Source organism: Pongo pygmaeus, chromosome 1 (genome assembly GCF_028885625.2).
Source record: "Pongo pygmaeus isolate AG05252 chromosome 1, NHGRI_mPonPyg2-v2.0_pri, whole genome shotgun sequence".
In the NCBI taxonomy this organism is placed as follows: Eukaryota; Metazoa; Chordata; class Mammalia; order Primates; family Hominidae; genus Pongo; species Pongo pygmaeus.
The window spans coordinates 177,354,236-177,376,392 of NC_072373.2; the positions used below are offsets into that span (position 1 = coordinate 177,354,236).

Here is a 22,157-nt window from a genome sequence, read left to right on the forward strand (position 1 = left end):
CTGTTTCCTTCTCTCTGATTTGGGGGCAGGGATTGTGGGAAGTGCTGGGAAGAACCACCCTGGCTCTGCTGCATGGAAGCCCCTCGTATCCTCAGGGAGCTGCATCCCCTGAATCACTCCAAATCCCCATCTCTTAGCCCCAGAACCCAGGGAGGACCTGAACATCTATTCCTGAGTATGAGGCCCGGGCCCAGCCTGGATGGCTGCAGACACAGCAGTCACCTGTGCTCTCAGGGCCTCAGCTCTCTCAGCTGCAAACCGGGAAGATGCTGTCCGGCATCCTTTCTGCCGCAGTAACATTCACAACACCCATGCGCACTGGTTTCTAACGTTTCCAAAGCCCTTTTACAAACCTAGGAACCATATCAGGCCTGGCCAGGACTGTCCCCACCCTTGAGAGCTGAGCCGTGGTTACACAGTCAGCAGTGGAGCCAAGCTGTTCCCACGTGCATCGACTGTTCCGTTGGAGCTGGGGTGGGCTCCACGGGGGTGTGTACGGGGCCTCGAGTGGACTCCTACCTGAGAAAGATCCCCTTGAGGTTGGGCGTGGAGTCGAAGGCATTGGCGGGCACCGCACTAATCTTGTTGTTCTGCAGGTACAAGTACTCAAGTGACTCGGGGAGCCCCTCGGGGATCTCTGTGAGCTGATTTCCGGCGATGTCCAACAGCTGCAGGGGTGACCAAGGGAGTCAGGGACTCCCACCTGTGCAAAGCACTTAACAGCTTACAAAACTCCCACCAAGCCCCCAGCCTATCTAAATCTAACAATAACCCTGTGTGCAGGAGGGGGTGTCTATAACTATCCCCACTTCCCAGATTGGGAAATAGAGGCTCAGAGAGGTTAAGTGATCTTTCCAAGGTCACATAACCTATAAAAGGCTGTAGCCGGGTGCACCTGACTCCAAACCCTTATTCTAATTGATGAATGTCCTACCCAACTTCTTGTGCCTTCCCACATAAACCCACAGCCAAGATGTTTGGGTGTCACAGTCCTACCTCCTGACACACTTGTCATTCCCATTAGACTTGGTCATTCCCAAAGATCTCAAATGGGCAGAGCCCAGGGATCCTCCAGACTCTGAATCTCACCCCACTGGCCCTGGATGGACGCAGTGGGAGCTGCTTGAGTGGGACTGCTCACTTCTGGACCTCAGGGGCCACACGTGCAGAGGCCAGGAGCAAGGGTGTGAGACCCACAGCAACCCCAGCACAACAGCCAGGCCCCAGGCCATTCTGTCTCAGATCATCACGTGCCTGGAATCCAGGGGAGGGCAGTCAGGAAAGTGGGTTCCCACAGGGAGCCGCTAAAGCCACTGGGCGGCGCCTAACCGGGAAGCACCCCACCCTCCCTCCCAGGTTCTCTGATGAGTTTCCTTTTTTTTTTTTTTCTTAATTTGAGACAGAGCCTTGCTCTGTCATCCAGGATTGAGTGCAGTAGCGCGATCATAGCTCACTGCCAGCTCTATCTTCCTTAGGCTCAAGTGATCCTCCCACCTCAGCCTCCCAGGGTGAGGTGCATGTCACTGCACAGGGCTAAATTTTTTTTAATTTATTTTTTTGTAGAGATGAGGTATCACTATGTTGCCCAGGCAGGCCTCAAACTCCTGGGCTCAAGTGATCCTCCTGCCTCAGCCTCTCTAACTGCTGAGATTCAGGCATGAGCTAGCGTACAGAGTGGATTTCTTTTTCGCCCACACTGGTTGAGTTGGGGGTTTTGTTACCAAAGTGAACTATGTGGCCAGGCATCCCTGCCTAATTCTGACCATGTGGTCACAGCAGCCACATCAACTGGCCAGCCCCAGAAAGCATGAGTAGATCCCCACCTCCAGCCCTCTGCAGACTGGTGAGGTGGGCCCACAGCTCAGGCTGTCCCTTCTACCTCCCATCCCAACGCCCAGCCTTCTCCACATACCTACTCCTGTGCCTGCAAAGGGGTGAGCTTGACTCTCGCATACATACCACCCGAACTGGCCCCTGGTCCTCCTGAGCCTGGGGCCCCTACCTGCAGCCATGACCTTCCTTACCTCCACAGCCTGTATCTGTACCTTCTCAAACCTGTATCTGCAGGTGGTGAGCTCAGCTTGGCCACACCAGCTGTACTCTGCCCCTCTCTTGTACCTGCAGGTGGACTGGGCTCACCCTGGCATGCCAGCCACACCCTCTGCCTGACCCACCTCCTGCCTCCCCTAAGGCCCAGCTTCACCTTAGCCAGCGTCCCCAGCAGATACCTGAAGGTGAATGAGCTCAGCCTGGCCATACCAGAGGAACCTCCCTCACCACCCAGCCCTTCTCCTCACCCTTCAGACAGGTGGGCTCAGGGCAGCCATGCCAGTACCCCCCTCCATGGGCATGGCCCAGCCCCCTCCCTTCCGCTTACCTGCAGATGGGCGAGGTCCACCCAGGCACGGGGGCCCAGGGCCCGGCTGCGTAGTCGGTTGCTGGTGAGGTACAGCTCACGCAGCTGAGCCATGCCCACCAGCGCCCCTCGTGCCAGGGCAGCCAGCTCATTGCGCTTGACCTTCAGCACATGGACATTTCGAGGCAGCCCAGGTGGCAGCGTGTGCAGCCGGTTGCCCGACAGGTCCAGCGAGCGCAGCAGGCGCAGCTTGCGGAAGGCGTCGCGGTGCACCTGCGGGCTGGTGATGCGGTTGTAGCTGAGGTTGAGCTCCTCCAGGAAGTAGGTGGTGGCGAAGTCTTCGCGGCCAATGCCTGTGATCTGGTTGTGCAGGATCATGAGGGTGCGTACGCGGCGAGGCAGGCCACTGGGCACGCGCTCCAGCGCGTTGTTGTACAGGTGCACCGTGTGCAGCCGCTTGAGGCCCTGGAAGGCCAGTGGGTGGATGCCCTGCGCCTGCAGCTGGTTGCTGTGCAGCAGCAGGTACTCCAGGCTGCGGATGGGGGTCAGCACGTTCGCGTCCACGCTCCGGATGGCGTTCTTCTCCAAGTGCAGCAGCACCAGGCTGCGCGGCAGCCCAGCTGGGACCCGAGACAGGTTGTTGCTGGACAGATCCAGGTACTCCAGGCTGGAGAGCTTCCTGGGGCAGGGAGAGAATTAGGATGGTTGGCAAGAGCCCACATTGTGCTCGTTTCCACCACCATTCCCAAGAGATGTGGCTGGGGAATTGCCACTAGCTCCTCCCAGCTCTGCTGCTCACTGACTGTGAGCCCTCAGTCCTTGCTCCTTGGGTTGACTCAATGATATTCTGGTGTAGGAAGGATTCGGCATTTTCTGACACACAGGAGTTTACTTGAAGACCACTATTTAACCTTTTGATAGCCTTTTATGGCTTCCCTGGTCCCTTAGAAAAAAGAAAATGTATTTGCCTTCAGCAAGAATGCCCGAGTCTATATTTCGTACCAAGAAGCTAGCCTCCGCCAACGCTTCTTTGCCTCACTGGAATCTTGGAAGGCCTTACTTCTACATAGTCCTTGTTCCCAGGGACAGAAATGTCAACAGAGGCACAAGGCTTAAAGTTCCTTCTCCAGGGAAGGTGGGCAGGGGACCTGCGTGAGGGGCTGGGCTGGGCTGGATGGTTGGCCCTGAAGGAGCTTCCCGGGCCCCGTGGTCACGCCAAGGACCTGGTGAGACAAGGACTCACCAGAAGGTCTCGTTGTCCAGGCCCTCGTCAGTCAGGTAGTTGTTCTGCAGGTACAGCTCACGCAGGCTGCTCAGCTCGCTGAAGGCCCCCGGGGGGATCTTCTCCAGCTTGTTGTTCTGGGGGATGGAAGGGAAGGGAGGAGAGTGTGAGGGAGGGCCGAGGGCAAGGTCAGGGCCTCGGGATGAGGTGTGGAGAGGAGTCTGGGAAGCCACCAGGAAGGCACCCAGACCTGAAGCAACCCAGGTGTGGGGCCACCAACACCACACACAACCCACTGGCCAGGTGCCCGGGTTTCTGCCCACTTCTCCGCAGTAGACTCCTTGCTCTCAGCCCCAGGGCCCCACTTGGGCAGCACCTGTGCCCATGTGGGCCTGAGCTCTTCCCCTGCAGGCCCCTGCCCCAGTGCCCTGGCCGTGGGGTCTGCTGTGCCCCTCCTTGCCCCTCCCCTGCCCACCTTGAGGTGCAACTTGTACAGGGCAGGCGGCAGGTGCTTGGGCACGTGGCGCAGGAAGTTGCTGGACAGGATGAGGACCTCGACGTTGCTGGAGCCGTTGAACATGTTGTCCGGCAGCCCGGCGTCCGCCAGCTTGTTGTTGTGCAGGTACACAGACCTGGGGGTCGAGGCACAGGTCCTCACCCACCTGGGCTCCCCAGGACCTGCGCCAGCTCACCTGGTGAGCCTCCAAACCCTTGCCCGGGCTGCTCTCCTTCCATCCAAACTCAAGGGTACAGAGTTAGAAGCACCTCAGATGTTGCCTACACAGCTGACAGAACCAAGGACCAGAAGGGGCCGTGCCCCACCACAGGTGGTCCCATAAGCTAGTGGGAGAAATAGTATTTCCTGACCCCTGGCAGAGGCCCCTCCACACCTTTCAAGGTCTCAATTGACCCCTGACCCTTTCAGCCCTGGAGTCCTTGCCTGACTCGCGGCCCCTTCATCCCTGCCTGTCAACCCCACACAGCCTGGCTCTGAGTTCCTAGGACTTCCTAAACACAGGGCCTGTCTCTGCCTGCCTCTTTGGCCCTAGTGCCAGCACAGGGCCTGTCTCAGAGGAGGTGGCCCTCATCCATTCAGCAAATATATAGTTAATATATTATGTAATATAATATATTAAATATAGATATATACATATACATATATAAGGTGTATAAACAAATATATATACAAGATGCCAGAGCTGTTCTAGACTGAGGGCATAACAGTGGACACGACCAGTGAGACAGACCCTGCCCTCATGGAGCCAACATACTAGAAGGAAGACAAGGAACAAGGTTTATCTGTGACAGACACAGCTCAGTTTTGCTGTGTGGCCTCCCTTGAGCCTCCGTCTGTGGGATGGGGCCATGTACAGTGGTCCTGGGTCCTCAGACAGATGGAGAGAGTCAGTGAGATGGCAGACGCAGGGACGGAAGGGCACTAGGGTTGTCCAGCCCCCAAACTGTCCTGGAGGTGGCTCCCCGGCAGCCCCCCACCCCGCCTGCATCACCCTGCTCTCTCGCACACCTATGCTGGGGGGCAGTTGCTCTTCCCAATGCAGCTCAGCAAAAGGCAGTTCTGTCTGTTGAAAGATGCTTCCCTTCCCCAGGGGCTGGGAGAGTGGGGACATCCTCACTGGTTCACCACAATTCCTATAGACAACACTCCCTGTCCTCGCCTCCTGGCCCGAGTTGTCCTCCTCTGTTAGGGCCCCGGGTGTCCCTCCACCACAGCCCTGAGCACAGGGCCTCCTTCAGGACCTGTCTCTGCCTCACACAGGATGGCAGCCTCCACCTCAGCCCCTCCCCTTGCCCCAGCCCGAGCCCTGACCACCCCCGACCTCTGACCTCAAGTTTGGCTTCTGGCCAAAGGTGAGCCCATAGATCTTGGTGAGATAGTTGGCAGCAAAGTCCACACTGATCAGGGCGTTTGGCAGGAAGCGGGGTGCCAAGGTCAGCTGGGAAGGGAAGAGTTGGGGCCGAAAGAGCAATGGAGGAGCAGAGGCCAGCTGTGGGTCCCACTGCCTGCTGCCCACCGGGGCCCCTTCACTGTGTCTCCCTGCAACCAGGCCATCTTTCTCAAATTGAAACCTGTCCCACCCCCTCTGCAAAAACAAAAACAAAACCTCTCTGGCTCTCCTCAGCATTCAGCTTGGCATTCAAGGCCCTCAGGACTTGTCCGCTGCCCTGACCATCCTCCTGGGTTCATCCCGAGTGGATAAGGGCAGAGGCAGGTGTGGCTTTTACACCTGATCTTAGCCAAAAGGCCGAGAAGCAATGGGTGTGACTTTAAGGTTGCTCTGGCTGCTCCAAGAATGGGGGGGCAAGTGAGGAGGCAAGCGTCCAGGTGAGGAATGGGGGCCAGTGCGGTAAGAGCTGAGGACCTCAATGGGACTGGACACAGTGAGGAAGCTCAGGGCCCGGAGGCACCATTTGTGGCTTGGACCAGTGGGGCTGTAGGTGGCTGGAGATGCCCCCTTACAGAGCTGGGATGACAGAGGAGGACTGGGTCTGGGGGCTGTGGGTGGGAAACTGTAGCTTCCTTCCACTGGACGTCTAGGGGAAATGTCAAGGAGGCAGGCAGACCTTTGAGTCTCAAGTCCAAGGAGCAGAAAGAGTTGGAGACAGCCACTGGACATGGCCATGATGCAGATGGGAGACAGAGTATGGGAGGGCACAGGTCACCTCCAGAGAGTTCAGAGAGAGAAGGGGCTGGGACACAGCTCTGGAGCACACCAAATATTTTGAACATGAGTACCCTTGTGCCTTCACTCATGACATTCCTTCTACTGCAGTGCCCCCCACCCTGGGGCCCCTGCCTAGAATCCTATTACGCTCCATGCCCCTGCTCAAATACCATCTCCTCCAGGAAGCCCTCCAGGTATGCCTTCCCCAGTGGGGACAAGCTCTTCCCCCTCTACACTCCTGTGGGCCTTGGCTTCTGTCTTCATGACCTGGCACACTCTCATGCCCTGAGTTATAGGCATGGGGTCCGTGTCTCCCCCACCCCCGACCCAGGGCCATGTCTGAGCAGCAACAGGGACACAGCAGGGAGTCCAGAAAGGCCCTGGTGAAAGCTCATGGAACTCAGGGAAGACAATTCCTGGAGGACAGGGCAGCATACCCCCCACCCTGCCTCAAGCCCCTCACCTTGTTATTGGCCAAGTACAGGTAATTGAGGTTGGTCAGATGCTCAAACGCCTTCTCTGGGAGCCCTTCAAAGGACAGGCATCGGTCAGAGCCCTGGATGGAGGAGACGCTACAGGGAAGCACAGCAAGCGCCCACCCTTCTCCCCCACCCACCTGCCAGGACTGGGGAGGCAGAGGCAGCTCAGATCCCCTCCCAAGCAGCTGGGGGGGCCTGCCCAGCCCTGTTCTTTCTCCTTGCTCACATGAGCCCAGGCTCAGAGGAGCAGGCAGTTATTGTCTACTGAGAGACTAACTCCTCGCTCTGAGTGGGGATGACCCCTGAGAGGTCAGGCCAGCGGCAGAGCACCCAGCCTGACCCTTTCCTGCCAGAAAGAAGTGCTCCCCTCCAGGAGAGCCCCAGAAGGTCACAGCCCCATCCACAGGCAGGGGGGCCGGGCCGGGAATGGCTCCACACGGGGTGGGGCTGCGACTCTGGGCCTCCTCACCACCTGGCTCACCCCTGCTCCATCTGGCAGATGTGTCAGGACTCGGCTGCTACCGGGAGCCCTGCCAGGCTGGCCTCTGACTCTTGTTTCTGGGCTCCAAGACCCCCAGATGCTGGACCTCACCCACATATCTAACAAGAGGGAACAGTTATATAAACTGGCATGTCTCTCCATGGAACACCCGCTGCCACTATGTAAGATGATGGTCAATGAGAGGTGATAGCAACACGAGAGAGGCGGCTGAGCCGACGGCTAAGAGAAACAAAGCAGGCTGTGATATCATAGCATGTGTTCAGCCACGAGTTTAAAACACAAAGGAAAAAAGACCACTGGACTGTGGTGATGGCTGCACCACTGACTAAAACTCAGCCAATTATACCTTCAAATTGGGTAAATCTTACAGTATATAAATGATACTTCAAGAAAACTGCTTTTTTAAAAATGGAAACAAATTTACCAAAATGTCAATAGTAGTTAATTCCAAGTGGCAAAATTATGAGAAATTTTCTCTTTCCATTTTATTTTACAAAGTTCCTATCCCAATCAGATGTTATTTTCGTCATCAGGAAAAAAAATCTTTTTAAAATGTGAGGACTCTACAACTCTTGGGTTCTAAAGGCCCTCGGAACTGAAGATCCTGCAACAAAGTTCTGGAAGCTCAGCTTCCCTGAAGCCTCTCTCCTGCGCATCCCCCAGGTCTTAGAAACACCCGCCTGGGGTGCACGGGAGGGATCAGAAGCTGGTTGGCGTGTATGAGGTTTTCTCACTCTAGGGAGATTCTTCAAGCAATCACTATGTCAACAGACACAGAGGTTTCCCATTTTTCACATGATGAAGATCAGGGATCCAAACTTCTTCAGAAAGCTAAAGAGGCACCATTTGTCCCATTGGAATGGTAGGCTCTGCAGCCATTGTTGCATAGGGATTACACAAATTGAAGAGCAAGAGAAATACGAAAATGTCCCTTCATCTGATCCACATGCTTGTGGCAGCCCAAGGCTTTGTTATAGGAGCCATGACTGTTGGTATGGGCTAGTCCATGTACCAAGAATTCTGGGCAAATCCTAAGCCTTAGAAGGAGAGATGCTGTCTTGGTCTTGTTGGAGGAGGTTGCTTTAGTTAGACAGCTTTTTTCACTCTTATTGCCCAGACTGGAGTGCAATGGTGCAATCTCAGCTCACTGCAACCTTCGCCTCCCGGGTTCATGTGATTCTTCTGCCTCAGCCTCCTGAGTAGCTTGGATTACAGGTGCCTGTCAGCACGCCAGGATAATTTTTTGTATTTTTAGTAGAGACGGGGTTTCGCCATGTTCGCCAGGCTGGTCTTGAACTCCTGACCTCAGGTGATCCACCTGCCTTGGCCTCCCAAAGTGCTGGGATTACAGGCGTGAGCCACCGCGCCCGGCCTAGTTAGACATCTTGAAACATGTCACCTGAATGCACTTGATGGTGTTGAAATGTCCACCTTCTTAAACTGTTCAGATGAAATGAGTTATAAAGAAGACACGGACGTCTAGGGAAAATGTCAAGGAGGCAGGCAGACCTTTGAGTCTCAAGTCCAAGGAGTAGAAAGGGTTGGAGACACAAGGATGGGAGGGCACTGGGGTTGTCCAGGCCAACCCTGACGTACTCCCAGTTGCTGCAGAATCTCACGTTTTGGATGTTATATAAGGGTCCTATTTGCCCCAGTTTATTTAACTTTTTTCTGCCTGTCTTGTGGACTGGCTGGCTCTTTTAGAACTCTGTCCAAAAGTGCATGGAATATAACTTGTAAAGCCTCCCACAGCTGATATTATCTATGTGTGTGTTTAAACCAAATTTAGAAAGCTTACGATAGAGTTGCATAGTAATAGTATTTATTAAAGAATCACAATTGTAAACATGAAAATAACTTATGGATTCTAGTTTAGTTCTTTCGTAATTGCAGAATTATATTTTTGCTGCTGTTATATTAGAATCATTTTTAAATTTCATCTTGAAATAGAATCATGTATTTTAACTCATGCAAAGGTAAGTGAACACTAAAAATGTGTGCATTGCTTATTTTTATTTTTCGTTTATTTTATTTTATTTATTTATTTATTTATTTTATTTTGCTTATAAACATTCAACTAAACAAATGACCTGTAATGGAATTGATGAATGACTTATGAGCATATGCTGGTTTGGCCAGACAGTATACACAAACTTTTATATACTACAGAATGTTATTACACTTGTGAAATTCTCTTGTCTAACCTGAATTTACATTCCATGGTGATAACATGGTATATGTATTGTTATTAAAGTAAGTGACTATGTCAAAAAAAAAAAAGAAATATCCATGTAGTATTCAGGCAACAATAGGGAGCCCCCTTGCCCGTGGTTCTCATGCTGGTTCTCATGCAGCCCCACGGCCAGCCCGGCCTGGGCCTGCTCTCTTCCATCCACACCCCAAGATCCACAGGGCCAAGCTCTCCCGCTGGGCACCCAGCATCGTTCAGGCCCCCAAGGCCCCACTTGGTGTCCCTGACCCTGGGCTCTGGGTGGCCCCTCACCTCGGGAAGTCAAGCGGTTGTTTTGCAGGTTCAGCGTCTCCAGCCGGTGCAGCCGGGAGAGCTCCTCAGGGTAGATCTTTTCCAGCTGGTTGTTCTAGAGGGTACGGGGCCGCAAGGAAGCAGCATCAGCCTAGTGGGGTGTGCCCTGGACTCGGTTCCCTACCCATAGCTCCAGTCCTAGAATCCAGTCCACCTGCTGGGCACCTCCCTTGGAATTCTCCCCCATGGCAGCAGACCCCCAGAGCCAGCTCTGCACCAGGTCTGCATATGGGCTCTGGGGCACAGCAGTGATCACGACAGGTGTGTGGGTCCTGCCTTCAGGGAGCCCACACATGGACATCTACAGGCAGTTCAAACTCAACATGCTATCTCCTCCAGGCCTGCTCCTGGAGCGTTCCCACCTCGTGACAGGCAACCGCAGCTGCTCCCCAAGCCAGATACCACTTTTCCTTCCCCTCCTTGGCCCTGCAGTCCCCTTTCTCCTTGGAATGCATGGAAAGCTGGGGCAGGTACCATCTCCTCCAGAAGCCTTCCTGGGTTGGGTTGGGGCTGGATTAGGAGGCTGCTCTGGGCCCCACACACAGTCCTTCCATTTCCATCTGGTGCCTCTATCTGTTTAAGAAGTCTCTGCCTCGCCACTGACTGTAAGCACAGGGCAGGGAACGCCAGCCCTGACTCCATGCCCAGCCCCCACACAGGACCAGAGGCCCAGTGCAGGCGCCTGAGAGAGTTGATGTGTGGATGAAAGAGCAAAGGAACCGACAGTAAGAGCTGCCCTCAGTATGGCCCTTTCTCTCAGTGGCTGCCCTGGCCTTGGGCTCCCACGGCCGCCAGCTCAGACCCACCAGTGTGGATGACAGTAGGCAAGTCACTCTCCCGCACCGGGCCTGATGGCCTCTGAGAACAGGTGCCGCAGCCCCTCCATCTCCCCAGGGCTGCTGGGCCGCACAAGGCGAGGATGGGTGCACCTGCACTCCAGGGTGCTCCCGGTCTGGACACTGTGTCCCACCTCTCAAGGTTCCAAATTCTAGCCTGCCCCTTGGCTGGAGACAGCGCTCCATCCTCCGAGGCCCCAGAGTATTCTGTCAGGTCTACTTTGCTCTGGTTTTCCTGGCCGTGTAATGGCGGCTGTGCATTCAGAGGGTCAGCTGCTGGGCAGGTCTGTGTCCATTTTCAGACAGAGCCTGGCTCGACTTACTGGGCCCAGCCCAGCCTCTAAGTGAGCAAAGTGGGTTTTATTGTACTATCACAGTGCTCTGTGACTGGGACATTAGGAGGGTGTCAGCTGGTGTGGCCAGGGCCCCAGAAATCTGACCTGCCCCAGCACCCTGTGGTTGGGAGTGGAGAGCCGCACATATTGGAGGTTCTGGGTGAACAGGTTGCTGGGAGTGTCAGGGTTCTGGGATGGGAGCCAAGGGTGTGTGGGGTAGCCCCCGTGACCACGGGTGCAACGCCGACCTCACCTGCAGAGATAGGTGGTTGGTGTGTTCAGGCAGGTCCCCCGGAAACTCACGCAGGTCAATGCCGCCACAGTCCACGACGCCCTCCTGGGAACAGGCACAGTCTCGGGGGCAGCTGACCGCGGCTAGGCCAGGCCCAGGCTCCTCAGGGCTCAGGACCAGCACCGGCTCCTCCTCCGCAAATTCGTTCTCTTCGGGGCTCAGGCTGTGGCCGCCGCTTCGGCCAAATCCTGGGGCCCTCATGGCAAGCACAGGTCCCAGGTGCAGCTGTGGCGGCAGCAGCAGCAGGAGCAGCAGCAGCGCCTGGCTCTGGGCCATGGTGCCTGCAGGGGGTGCCGAGTCAGATGCGCCTGGGCGACAGGGCTGACGGAACCTGTGAGGTACAGTGGACACAGCTGGGGCCCTTGAAAGTCATGACGGGGCCCTCCCGAGCACAAAGCAGGACCCACTCTGGACTGTCCTCAGAGCCCAGCCGATGACTGACTGCCATCCTCCACACCTGCCCAACCCCCACCAGGCTGCCCTCCAGAGGCGGGGGACAAGGTAAAGCCCTGTCCTCTGGCAGGTCTGCAAAACCTTCTGCAGACTTCATTCAGCAGGCTTGGCCCTAAGGAGTCTGTATCTCTATTTCCTAGAAGGGGAAGCTGAGACATGACCTGGACTGTGCTGAGCCCTTGCTACCCTGGCACCGGCGGTGTGGGAAGACCCCCTGCCTCCTCCAGCAGCCACAGGCCATGGTGAGCCAGCGCTGGCAGGGTGCGTCCCAGCTCTCCAGCTCGCCATTCTCAGGTCTTCCTGACTTGGTCCTGACTCTCTTCCAACTGTCCCCTCAACTGCCCCCAGTTCTACAGGACTATTGAATAGCTCATCCCTCCAGGCATTTGCACATGCTGTTCCTTCTGCCTAGAGTGCCCTTCCTCTGTCTTGTGCAATCAGCATTTTCTTTTCTAGGAACCAACTCCAGTGCTATGAACATGGGGAGAGGCGGAGCAGCGGGACACTGAGATGCCCCGGGGCTCCCCATTACTGTGTTCACCCAGAGCTTAGCATTAGTTGGGTTGGGTTTTGAATAGCAAAGGTATCTTCTTCCCACAGAGAGCTGTGAGCAACTCTCTGTGTCTGGGTATAGGTCAAGCCCAGAGCCCAGCACAGAGTAAGCATCAGCGACTACAGCTGCTGCTGCCCTCATGGCCTCCCAAGTCCCATTCCTGATGTGTGTCCCCTCAGCTGCCCTCACCAGGGCCTGATGTGCTCAGTGACCACTGCCACTTGCCAGAGACCACTCCCTGGAATGGCCCCCGGGTCCAGCAAGGACGGGGTGCAGGGGATGATCTCAGGCCCATAGAGGAAGATGCTGGAAGATGCCATTGTCCCAGCAGTCCCGTGGCGTAGGCTTGGCTCTTGGTGGGTTCCTGGTTTCTCTTTACAGGGACTCAGACATCTCTGGGCTCTGATAAGACATGCTGGTAGCTCAGGTTCACTGACTCTCAGGTCCCGCAAATCCCAGTTTGAATCCCACCTCTGACCTTGCTGAGCCTCAGTTTCCTTGTCTGTACAATGCAGATAATACATCTAAACACACAGCTTCTGTGGAGTAAGATAAGACGCAAAGCACCTGGCTTAGGTGATGAGGTAATAAGGTGATGCTATTAGGTGATGAGGAGCTGCTGTCACCACTGCAGCAATGACACACAGTAACATGCTGCACTAAGTGAGCAGCAGGGACAGCGGCAAGGACCTGCTGTGGACGCCTCCAGCACGGGGGACATTCACTCCTGAGCTGAGTGGCCACAAGCACTGGCTCAGGCTGAGCCTCTCTCCCCATCACCAGATCAGAAACCATGACCATAAAGCAGCTAGAAGGGTCTGGCAAGACCCTGGGCCTAGGAGGGTTTTGTGAACTAGGGAGCTTGACAATGATGTTAATGTCTGCAGCTAGTGGCCAGAGCTGCAACCTTGGCTCTGGCCTCAGCTCTGGCTCTTATGTGACTATAATCGTCTAAACCTCAGCTTTCTCCCCCATCCTTGGGGATGATAACAGCACTGTCCTTATGGGAAGACTGAGAGGGGTCAGTGAAATGCATGTACTGCACATAGTAAGTTCTCAATAAACGGTAGCTTTTCCTGCCACTAATTGTCTGTTCCGTGGGCATGGTCTGCACCCCTGCCACACCACTGCTCACTCCAGAATCCTCTGCTCCTGCTCCTTTTCCTTCCCTTGTCTAGATCTTATAGATCTTGCTGGGCTTTTTTTTTTTTTTTTTTTTTTTTTAAGACAAGGCCTCACTCTGTCACTCAGGCTGGAGTGCAGTGGTGCAATCATAGCTCACTGTAACCTTGAGCTCCTGGGCTGAAGTGATCCTCCAGCCTCAGCCTCTCAAGCAACTGGGACTACAGGGGTGCACCACCATGCCAGCCAAATTTTTAAATTTTGTGTAAAGATGGGGTCGCTCTGTGTTGCCCAGGTGGTCTCAAACTCCTGACCTCAAGTGATCCTCACATCTTTGCTTCCCAAAGTGCTGAGATTACAGGCATGAGTCACTCGGCCTGGCCCTTTGTTTGGGCTTTCTGACCCAATCCCAGGCCCACCTCCTCCCAGAAGATGTTGCAGACATTGTAGCCGCCTCTGAGTTCCTGCTGCCCTGTGGTGGCTGTGGGAGTTCAGATACCACTTTGTCTCACTTGGTGACTCATCCAGTTCTCTGAAGTAAGGGCCTATTTGTGCCTGGGCCTGTACTGGGCACTGGGGACACAGGTGAGTTGGAAAAGATCCCTGTCCTCCATCTGGAGGGGGCAGCAGACCCCAGTACCAATAACCACTGCCCACCCAGACTGGGGGTGGGGGGGCAGCGTAAAAGGGGTCCCAAGGAGTAGGAGGCCCTAGAGGAGACAGGAGGGGTGGCAGCCAGGCTTATTTGACCCAACAGACCCACATGGTTTATGGAGACTCAAGTCTCAGCCACTGGCTCAGCAGAGAACCAGGGAGCCTGGCACACCTGCAGCTTCCGGGCTCCAGGGATCAGTCGGCAGCAGCGAGTGGCGCCCACAGCAGCCCAGCCCTACACTCACTCTGCCACACCCCTGCTGCCCCTGCCCCCTGACCCAACATCAGTCTACAGACCATCATTCCCATAGCACATCATAAACTCCACAGCCCGCTCAACAGCTGTCAGCCCCTTGCCCATCTGACCCCACTGTAGTCCGGGGTTCTGAGAGCGGGAGTGTGGGCACAGGCCCAGGTCCCAAATTCAATCAGGGCAGAAGGCCAAGGAGAAGAATCCAGGGGAAGGAGCTCTGGTCTCACATATCCTGTGCACGCACCAGGCAGGCTGTTCTGCCTCCTCGCCTTCCGTTTGGTATCTGTAAAAATCTGTAAACTGTGTCCATAAAAATATTGAATTTATATTAACATTCTGCACCATACTGAAAATGTTATCATCACCACTTTACAACTCAGGGAGCTGAGGCCCAATGGGGTCAGCCAGTGAACAGCTGTTAAGTGGCAAAGCTGAGCTCCTAGCCCACGTCGTATCAACAATGCTACGCTGCTCTCCCCTAGGCCAAGCATGACAGGAAGCAGGGGACCCAGACAGAAGACTCAGTGTGGCTTCTGCCCTTCAGAGGCCCACAGCTGCACCGTCTACTCCATTAGCCACTGGCCGCATGTGGCTACTGGGCACTTGAAATGTGGCTGGTCCACATAGAGATGTAAGTGTAAAATGTAGTGTCCATGGATTTCAAAGACGTAGTACAAAAAAATAATGTAGGATACCTTATTAATATTAATATTAATGACATCAAATCCCATTTATTGTTATATTGATTACATGATAATATTTTGAACAGGTTAAATAAATGTTACCAGTTTCATTTTACTTTTTAAAATGTGGCTTCTGGCTAGACAAGGTGGCTCATGCCTGTAATCCCAGTGTGGGAGGCTGAGACAGGTAGATCACTTGAGCCCAGGAGTTTGAGACCAGCCTGGGCAAGATGGTGAAACTTTGTCTCCCTAAAAAATACAAAAAGTTAGCCAGGTAAGGTGGCATGCACCTGTAGTCTCAGCTACTCAGGAGGCTGAGGTGGGAGGATCACCTGAGCCCAGGAGGTTGAGGCTGCAGTAAACCGTGATTGCACCCCTGCACTCTAGCCTGGGTAACAGAGTGAGACCGTCTCAAAAAAAAAAAGACCTCTAGAAAATTTTGCATTGCATATGTGGCTTGCATTTGTGGCTCACATTATATTTCTATTGGACAGTGCTGGTCTGCAGCATCATGTATAAGCTGAGTATTATAATCCCATTCTAAGGGATGACTACCGGGCAAAAGAGAAACGGTCATATAAGCAAGGGGGTCAGTGTGTGCAAAGGCCCAGAGGCAAGACAGTTCACACTCACAAGACTGTCTGGTGGGGGATAGGGACTGGGAGTGATACAAAAAGGCACAGTTGCCACAAGCCCAGGCCACAAAGGAGAGATGTGAAGGGTAGGTTAGGGAGTGTGGGCCTTATCATTGGAAGACGAGGACCACTGAAGGGCAGGAGCATGACACAGGCAGGTTTGTGGGTGGACGTGAGGCTGTGCAGTTGGGACAGGTGAGGGCTAAGGGGCCTGCCCCTGGCAGAGAGAGAGGTGCTGGACTGCAGGAATGGAGGGAGAGGTAGGAAGGACAGACAGGGCTTGGAGAGTGGTCCCTCCAGCTTGGCCAGCCACTCTCAGGGCTGTGAGGCCCTGGGAAGGTCCAGCCCTACTACCTGGTTTGCCGTGTGACCGTGGCCATACCACTGACCCATCTGAGTCTAAATTTTCCAACTTTTTTTTTTTTGAGACAGGGTCTCACTCTGTTACCCAGGCTGGACTGCAGTAGCACAATCATGGCTCACTGCAGCCTTGGGCTCCTGGGCTCAAGTGATCCTCCCACCTCAGCCTCCCGAGTAGCTGAAATTCCAGGCATGTGCCACCACACCTGGCATCTGGCTAATTTTTTATTTTTAGAAATGGGGTCTTACTATGTTGCCCAGACTGTTCTTGAACTTCTGGCCTTCTGCCTCGGCCTCCCAAAGTGCTGGTATTACAGGTGTGAGCCACTGTACCCAGCCTTGCTCTTCTAAGAATGGAGCAAGATAAGCCCCTCAAGGCCCCTTCTGTGTACCCAGCCATGTGGGAGGTGTGTGGGGAAGAACAGGGGAGCTCCCTGGTCTCCAGGAGTTTCAAGTCCACCTGGTGAGGAACATCTCAAACCCCTGGACAGCGGGGCAGCTCAGCCAGCAGTGAGTGTTTCTCATGTGGAAAGCTTTAGAGACAGAAGGGCATGGGTTCCAATTCTGACTGCTGTGTAAGCCTGGATGAGCCGCTTTACTGCTCCGAGCCTCTGTTTACTAGTCTAAGAAATGGAGTTGGGAGCTACTTGTGAGAATTAAATGAAGTAGCAGTCTCAGCCTGTCACTGCTGGCATCAAGTAGGTGTGACATACCAGGGGTTACTGTTACTGAGAAAGTAAGTGGGACCCACTGTCTCCCCTGACCACCACCAGGGAGCCAAACCTCAAGGCCCAAAGTGTGAGGTTAAGGTAGGACTAGAAGAAGGAAGGGAAAGGGAGCCCCAAATCAAGAGGCGGATCCTCAGCCCCGAGCATTACCTTCCTTCTCCACTCAAATTCAGTACAAATCAGCTGACCACCTGCTCTGTGCTGGGCCCCAAACAGCTGCATCTTATTGACTCTAATAGAAATCCTGGGACTACATGTTCGTCTTCCTATTCTGCAGATTTGGAGCTCAAGCACAAAGGGATGGCATTGCTGCCCATCCCTAGAAAGCTCCTGCTCAAATGCCCCTGCTCAGGGAAGCCTCTCCTGCCCCCTTGGCTGGGTTAGGGTGTTTCTGGGTGCTTCTACGGCAACTTTGGCTGGCTTTATCCTTCAAGTCTCAGCTAAGCCTCCCCTGTCTCCCCAAGCATGGAGTGGGTGCTGGGGAAATGTTTGCTGAATGAATGACTTTGTGAAAGGCAGAGTTGGAAAAGATCTAAAGATGTGCAATATGATCTGCTCTGACTCCCCCAGTTTGCAAATTAGTGTGTTAAAGCCAAGGCCAGGAGTAAAATGTGCGTCTTCTGACTCCTGCCCAGAGCCTTGAGTTGGCCTTGAAGACTGAGCAGGAGTTCTCCAAGCGGATGAAGTGGGAGAAACAGCCCTCCAGGCAGAGGTACGGTGTGATCAAAAGGCAGGGGTGGGGCTAGAGGAGAGGGACGTGTGTTTAAGGAAGGGTCAACAGGGCGGGAGGCCTAGGTGGCCAAGGGCCTCCACCACCATGCTAGTGTTGGTGACAGGGACTCATTAAGGGTTCCAAGGAGGACACGGCCAGCACTGTCATGTATGACTACACCAAGCCTAAAAGTGCCACCTTTAGTAATCCCCTACCCTAGACTCAGGCAGAAGGGATAAACTGTGCTCCCACAGATGACATGAAAACAGTCGTGTGACTCTGACATTTCTTAACTTGCACTCTAGGCTAGAGTAGACTGGGTCTTGGGCCCTAAGAGTGGACATGAGGGAGCAGAACCCCCAGACCAGTCCCCCCTGGTCTTTCCCAGGGCAGTCCACGGGCTCTTCGGAGTGACCTACCTCGGAATGCTGTGCACCTGCAGATCAGCCGGCCTCCTTGCTCACCATGAGCCCTCCTGCCTCGCCGCTGCCTTCCCAGTGTGGAAGGTTTCTATATAAAGGAGGGATAGGGGATGGGACCACCCAGGGGCTCTCCCGGTTCACACCAGTGGCGCCTCTTGGAGCAGGGCAGACCACAGCTTCCCCTTCCCTGGCCAGCCGGTAATTGAAGGGCAGACAGGTTAGTAATTCACTCCAAGCGCTGGGTGAGCATCCTCCGCACCTCTCGGACCAGGTCGGTCAGTCAGTGCTGCGCGCACCGGGGGCCAGGGTGCTCGCCCCTTGCTGCCGCGCCTGCTCCTCTCTAGAAGGCTGCGGCTGCCTCTCCTAGCCCCAGCCCCCGAGGCTGCCAGGAGCCTCGCAGCCCTGCCACCACCTCCTCTTCCACCTGACGGCGCGTCAGGTATTCCAACGCCACGATCTCGTCCCCCGCCCCAGGCCGGGCTGTGGCTCGGGGACCTGGAACCCGGGGCTTCTGCCGCATTCGCAGGAAGGCGCGGATCTCGCTCCTCGCGCTTCGAGGACCCCCACCCCTTCCTCCGTCCAGCTGTCCCGGCTGGGAAGCAGCCGCATAGACAGACAGACGGACTCCAGGCCGCCAGCTGAGACCTTTAGCTCAACTAGCGGTTGGCACTAAGATGGGGCGGCACAGTGGCCGGGGAAGCCGAGCCCCGGAGGGGACCCACCCGGCGGCCGACGCGCCCTGGGGCCAGACCTCTGCCCCTCTCTGGGCCTCAGTCTCTCTATCTAATAGAGGAGGAGGTCGGACTCGCTAGGGGGCCTGATGAATTGACGTGGAAAGACGCGGGGATACTTCGGGCCCAGGCTCTCATGACAGGGGTCCCCGCCCCTACACAGTTCCACCTGCCCCCCACATTCCCTGTCGCCCGCCGGCGTCCTCCCACTCCAGCCCCCGCCCCCATCCGCCCTCAGATTCTTTCCAGATGTGCGCAGCGGGAGGGGCCTGGGGACCGGGACCAGCCTCTGCTCAGAGAGGAGAAGGCCCCTGCCTGGGTCCTGACTGCGCAGGGGTCGCACTCCAGAGGAGGAGATCTCCGGCCGTGCCCTGGGTGCAGGGTCCTACAGAGGGGGTGAGATGCGGCGGTCCCGCCCTAGGCAGCTGCTGGAGCCATCCGGAGAGGCGGAGACGTCTGAGTGCGCTGCCCGGGCTCAGCCCCCGGCCCCTCGGCCCACCCCGGCCGCCAGCGCCCTGTACCTGCTGCGCCCCGGCGCAGAGCCGCGCCCCACCGGCCGAACGCGCTCCCCCAGTCTCAACTGCGCTCCGCGGGCTCGGGCTCCTTCCATTCAAGTCAAGCAGGGCGCTCCGCGACGCAAAGTTTTGTTGTGGGTTTTCTCCTCCCCGCCTCTCTCCCGCCCCCCTCCCCCACTCCCCACCCCCCCGCGAGCATCTGCTGGACGCCGGCCTCCTTCGGACACAGGCGTAGGGTCCCCCCAGGCGCGGGCAGGAGAAAGCCTGCCCCTCCCCGCGCAGGACTTGGCCGGGCCCCACTTCCCGAGGAGGCAGAGCCGCCGCACCGACCCCTCTCAGCCCCGGCCGCAGCACCACGCCCCCCCGAACCCCCACCCGGGAGACCGGGAAGGCGGGCTGTCTGGTCCGCGATGCTTCCTACTTCCCAGCCTTCCGCACTGGAACTGGACCCCCTTTAGGCCCCGACACCTGAAAGGAGGGCTGGGGAGAGGGGTCCTTCGACCTAGTACCTCTGAGCTGTATCTGCCTCATTACAGAGGATGTTGCAAACGCTCTAGGCATGAGTACCTTTCCGTTCACTCTCTCACCCTGGGGTCCTGGGCCGTGGCTAACGGGGCCGCCAGCCAAGACCCTGCTGGGCCTCTTCCCGGAAAAGTTCCCCACGCTCCACCCCACCCTCCACTCCCATCCCTGTTGGCCCTGGGCCCACAGCCTGGTGAGCCTTGAAGAATGGTAAATTGGGCCGGAGTCGGGGGCATGCAGATCCCAGTCACAGAGAAACAGGGCGGGTGAACAGTGAGACCTCACGCCACCATATTGCTCCCAGGAGCTGAAAATGTTTCCAAGTAAAGGAGCATTAACTACTACCAGCTGAAGCAACACTGTTTGGAGCCAGGGGCTTCGGCGGTGGAACAGGCAACGGGACTGGGCTTAGGTGGTACTTGGCACCTCCACTGTGTAGCAAGCCTCTTCCCCTTACCTGCTCTGGCCTGTGGGCAGGGCACCCACAGCTGCCTCACCTGGCTGCCCTCCCACTGAAGAGGGAGAAGGATGCATAAGTCACACGTGGGACCCCTTGCTCAACCTTAACCTGAATGAATGAATGAATGAATGGCCCCTGTAAAGCAGCTCCAGACCTTTCACTGGCTGCCGCCCGCTTGGCAGCCTGGTTATACCACATGCATTATGCTCTGCTTCACAACTCTGCAAAGGAAGTACTGCTGCTGCCCCACTTTATAGAAAAGAGATGGCCTCAGAAAGGATACTTGACTGAGTAAAATGCCCATTCACTGGCAGAGCTGGGGTTTTGACCCCAGGTTTACCCTTCACCACAGCCCAAGTTCTTCCCATGATGTTAACAGGAGGTAACTTGAGCAGGCAAATGTAGAGCCTAGATTTGAACCCAGGACTGTCTGTTTCCATTACACCAATAACTCAATAACTTAGCAAGAATGGGGAGGGAAAATATTTTGCCTTCTTTGGCCTCAAATTCCAGTCCTTTCAGAGCTCAAACTTACAAGAGTTGGTATGATTCACAGCATTGGACCTGGACCAACAGAGATGCATCTCGTGTCTTCTCCTGAACATTGAGCCTAGATTCAAGTAGAGCTAAAAGGACAGGATTCTACTAGCTTGAATACTCATGAACTAAAAATCTTTTAGGACAATGAGAGCCAGCACATATTGAGTGCCTAATAAGTGACAGGCACCATCCTAAATCTTTAAAATTTCTTAATCATCCTAACCCTGTGGGGAAGATATTCTCTATACTTATAACTGCTAAGGCCAAGGTGTTTCAGGGGCCAGCTACACGGCACACCACACACCCAGTCCCTACCACCTCCCAGAGAAATAGGCTCTTCTGTGGAATGCTGAGCCAATGCCCATGTGTGCTTTGTGGTTGGCTGCTACTATAGACACAAGCTGCAGGAGGAATCACTTTGAGTGTCTCTGGTGGAAAAATGGAGGCAACCTTGGTGCTCTAGAAGCAAATCCTCTTTCAGAAGGATTGTAAAGGCAGAGTTTGAAATTGAGGTTTCCTGAATCTACTTGTGCTGCTTCAGTTCCTTCATGCTTCCCCTCAATTTCAGCTCCTGTTTGATATTACCGAAGTACACAGTGTCAAGTACAAGCTTTAAGCTTGGAGCTGGGTTCAAATCCTAGCTAGGTTCAAATGAATATAAAAATAGTACCTACACTTCACAGTATGTCTAAATTGGAAAATGCACGTACAGAACTTTACATAGTACCTGGCACATGATAAGTGCTCAGTAAGTGGTAGCTATTACTATAAAACTATCACCCAGACCTGACCAAATAGCCAGGAAACATTATTAAAATAGAAATGACAAGTGGCAAGAATTAAACAGTAACCTCTGTACTGCCCAGGGCAAGTGCCTTCTAATTCAAAACAATAAGAAACAAGAACACTCCAAAGAGGAGGGAGGAAAGACATACATTGATACGGTAGAGAGAGCTAGGAGTAAAGAACAAGAAGGCTCTCAGTGGGGTTTGATGATGAGAAACAGGAGATGAGGAAAAATAAGCTCTTGTTATGCCTCATCATCAAAGAAGAAAATAATTCCTCCTACTTTGAGCTGAGGGCTGAGACCTTATTAAGCAGTAGAGTCCCAAATAGCTATGGCAGCAGCTTGATTTTTCTGGACATTTAAGGAATCAAATCACATGGTAGTGTTTGGGGTATATGAATTCCATCTGAAGGACCTTGATGAAAGGCAAGACTCTTCAGGGAACAAGAAGAGAATAATGAAAAATCTTCAGTCCAAGTCAAGTACACAAGGAGTCTCCTGGGCTCCTATAACATCTCATATAGACTCTTTATTATTGGAACTTTCTTGCCGTTTTTCCTCTTTCTCCCACTGGATTGTGAGTCCTCCAGGGCAAGAATCTCATGTTCTGTAAGCTCTCCTCTCTCACCCTAAAATACCACTGTGATAGGCAGAATACCCCCACCCCCGCCCCAAAGATATCCACACCTTAATCCCTAAAACCTTTGAATATGTTACATGATGAAAGTGACTTTGCAGATGTAACTAAGGTTATGGACTTCAAAATAGGGAGTTTATTC

At 54.6% G+C, this 22,157-nt stretch overlaps 1 protein-coding gene and 1 pseudogene across 9 annotated transcripts in view; one reads left to right on the forward strand and one right to left on the reverse strand.

The window, feature by feature from the left end:
* PODN (podocan) overlaps nucleotides 1-22,157 on the reverse strand; it is a 33,224-nt gene that overhangs the window by 4,089 nt on the left and 6,978 nt on the right. The window contains exons 1-10 of one of the 9 annotated variants that reach the window (XM_054487342.2): nucleotides 19,076-19,192; nucleotides 17,821-17,911; nucleotides 11,210-11,579; nucleotides 9,747-9,840; nucleotides 6,726-6,790; nucleotides 5,424-5,533; nucleotides 4,054-4,210; nucleotides 3,600-3,715; nucleotides 2,378-3,035; nucleotides 520-668 (exon numbers count right to left, since the gene is read on the reverse strand). In XM_054487342.2, coding sequence (XP_054343317.1) covers nucleotides 520-668; nucleotides 2,378-3,035; nucleotides 3,600-3,715; nucleotides 4,054-4,210; nucleotides 5,424-5,533; nucleotides 6,726-6,790; nucleotides 9,747-9,840; nucleotides 11,210-11,524 — 1,664 coding nt within the window. In that variant the 5' untranslated portion in view covers nucleotides 11,525-11,579; nucleotides 17,821-17,911; nucleotides 19,076-19,192. Of the gene's footprint in view, nucleotides 1-519; nucleotides 669-2,377; nucleotides 3,036-3,599; nucleotides 3,716-4,053; nucleotides 4,211-5,423; nucleotides 5,534-6,725; nucleotides 6,791-9,746; nucleotides 9,841-11,209; nucleotides 11,580-12,443; nucleotides 16,030-17,820; nucleotides 17,912-19,075; nucleotides 19,378-19,636; nucleotides 19,704-22,157 lie in introns of those variants that run through there. The other 8 variants (XM_063655783.1, XM_054487318.2, XM_054487330.2 and 5 more) reach the window with 8 other exon arrangements.
* On the forward strand, nucleotides 7,990-8,285 carry LOC129036374 (HIG1 domain family member 1A, mitochondrial-like; annotated as a pseudogene).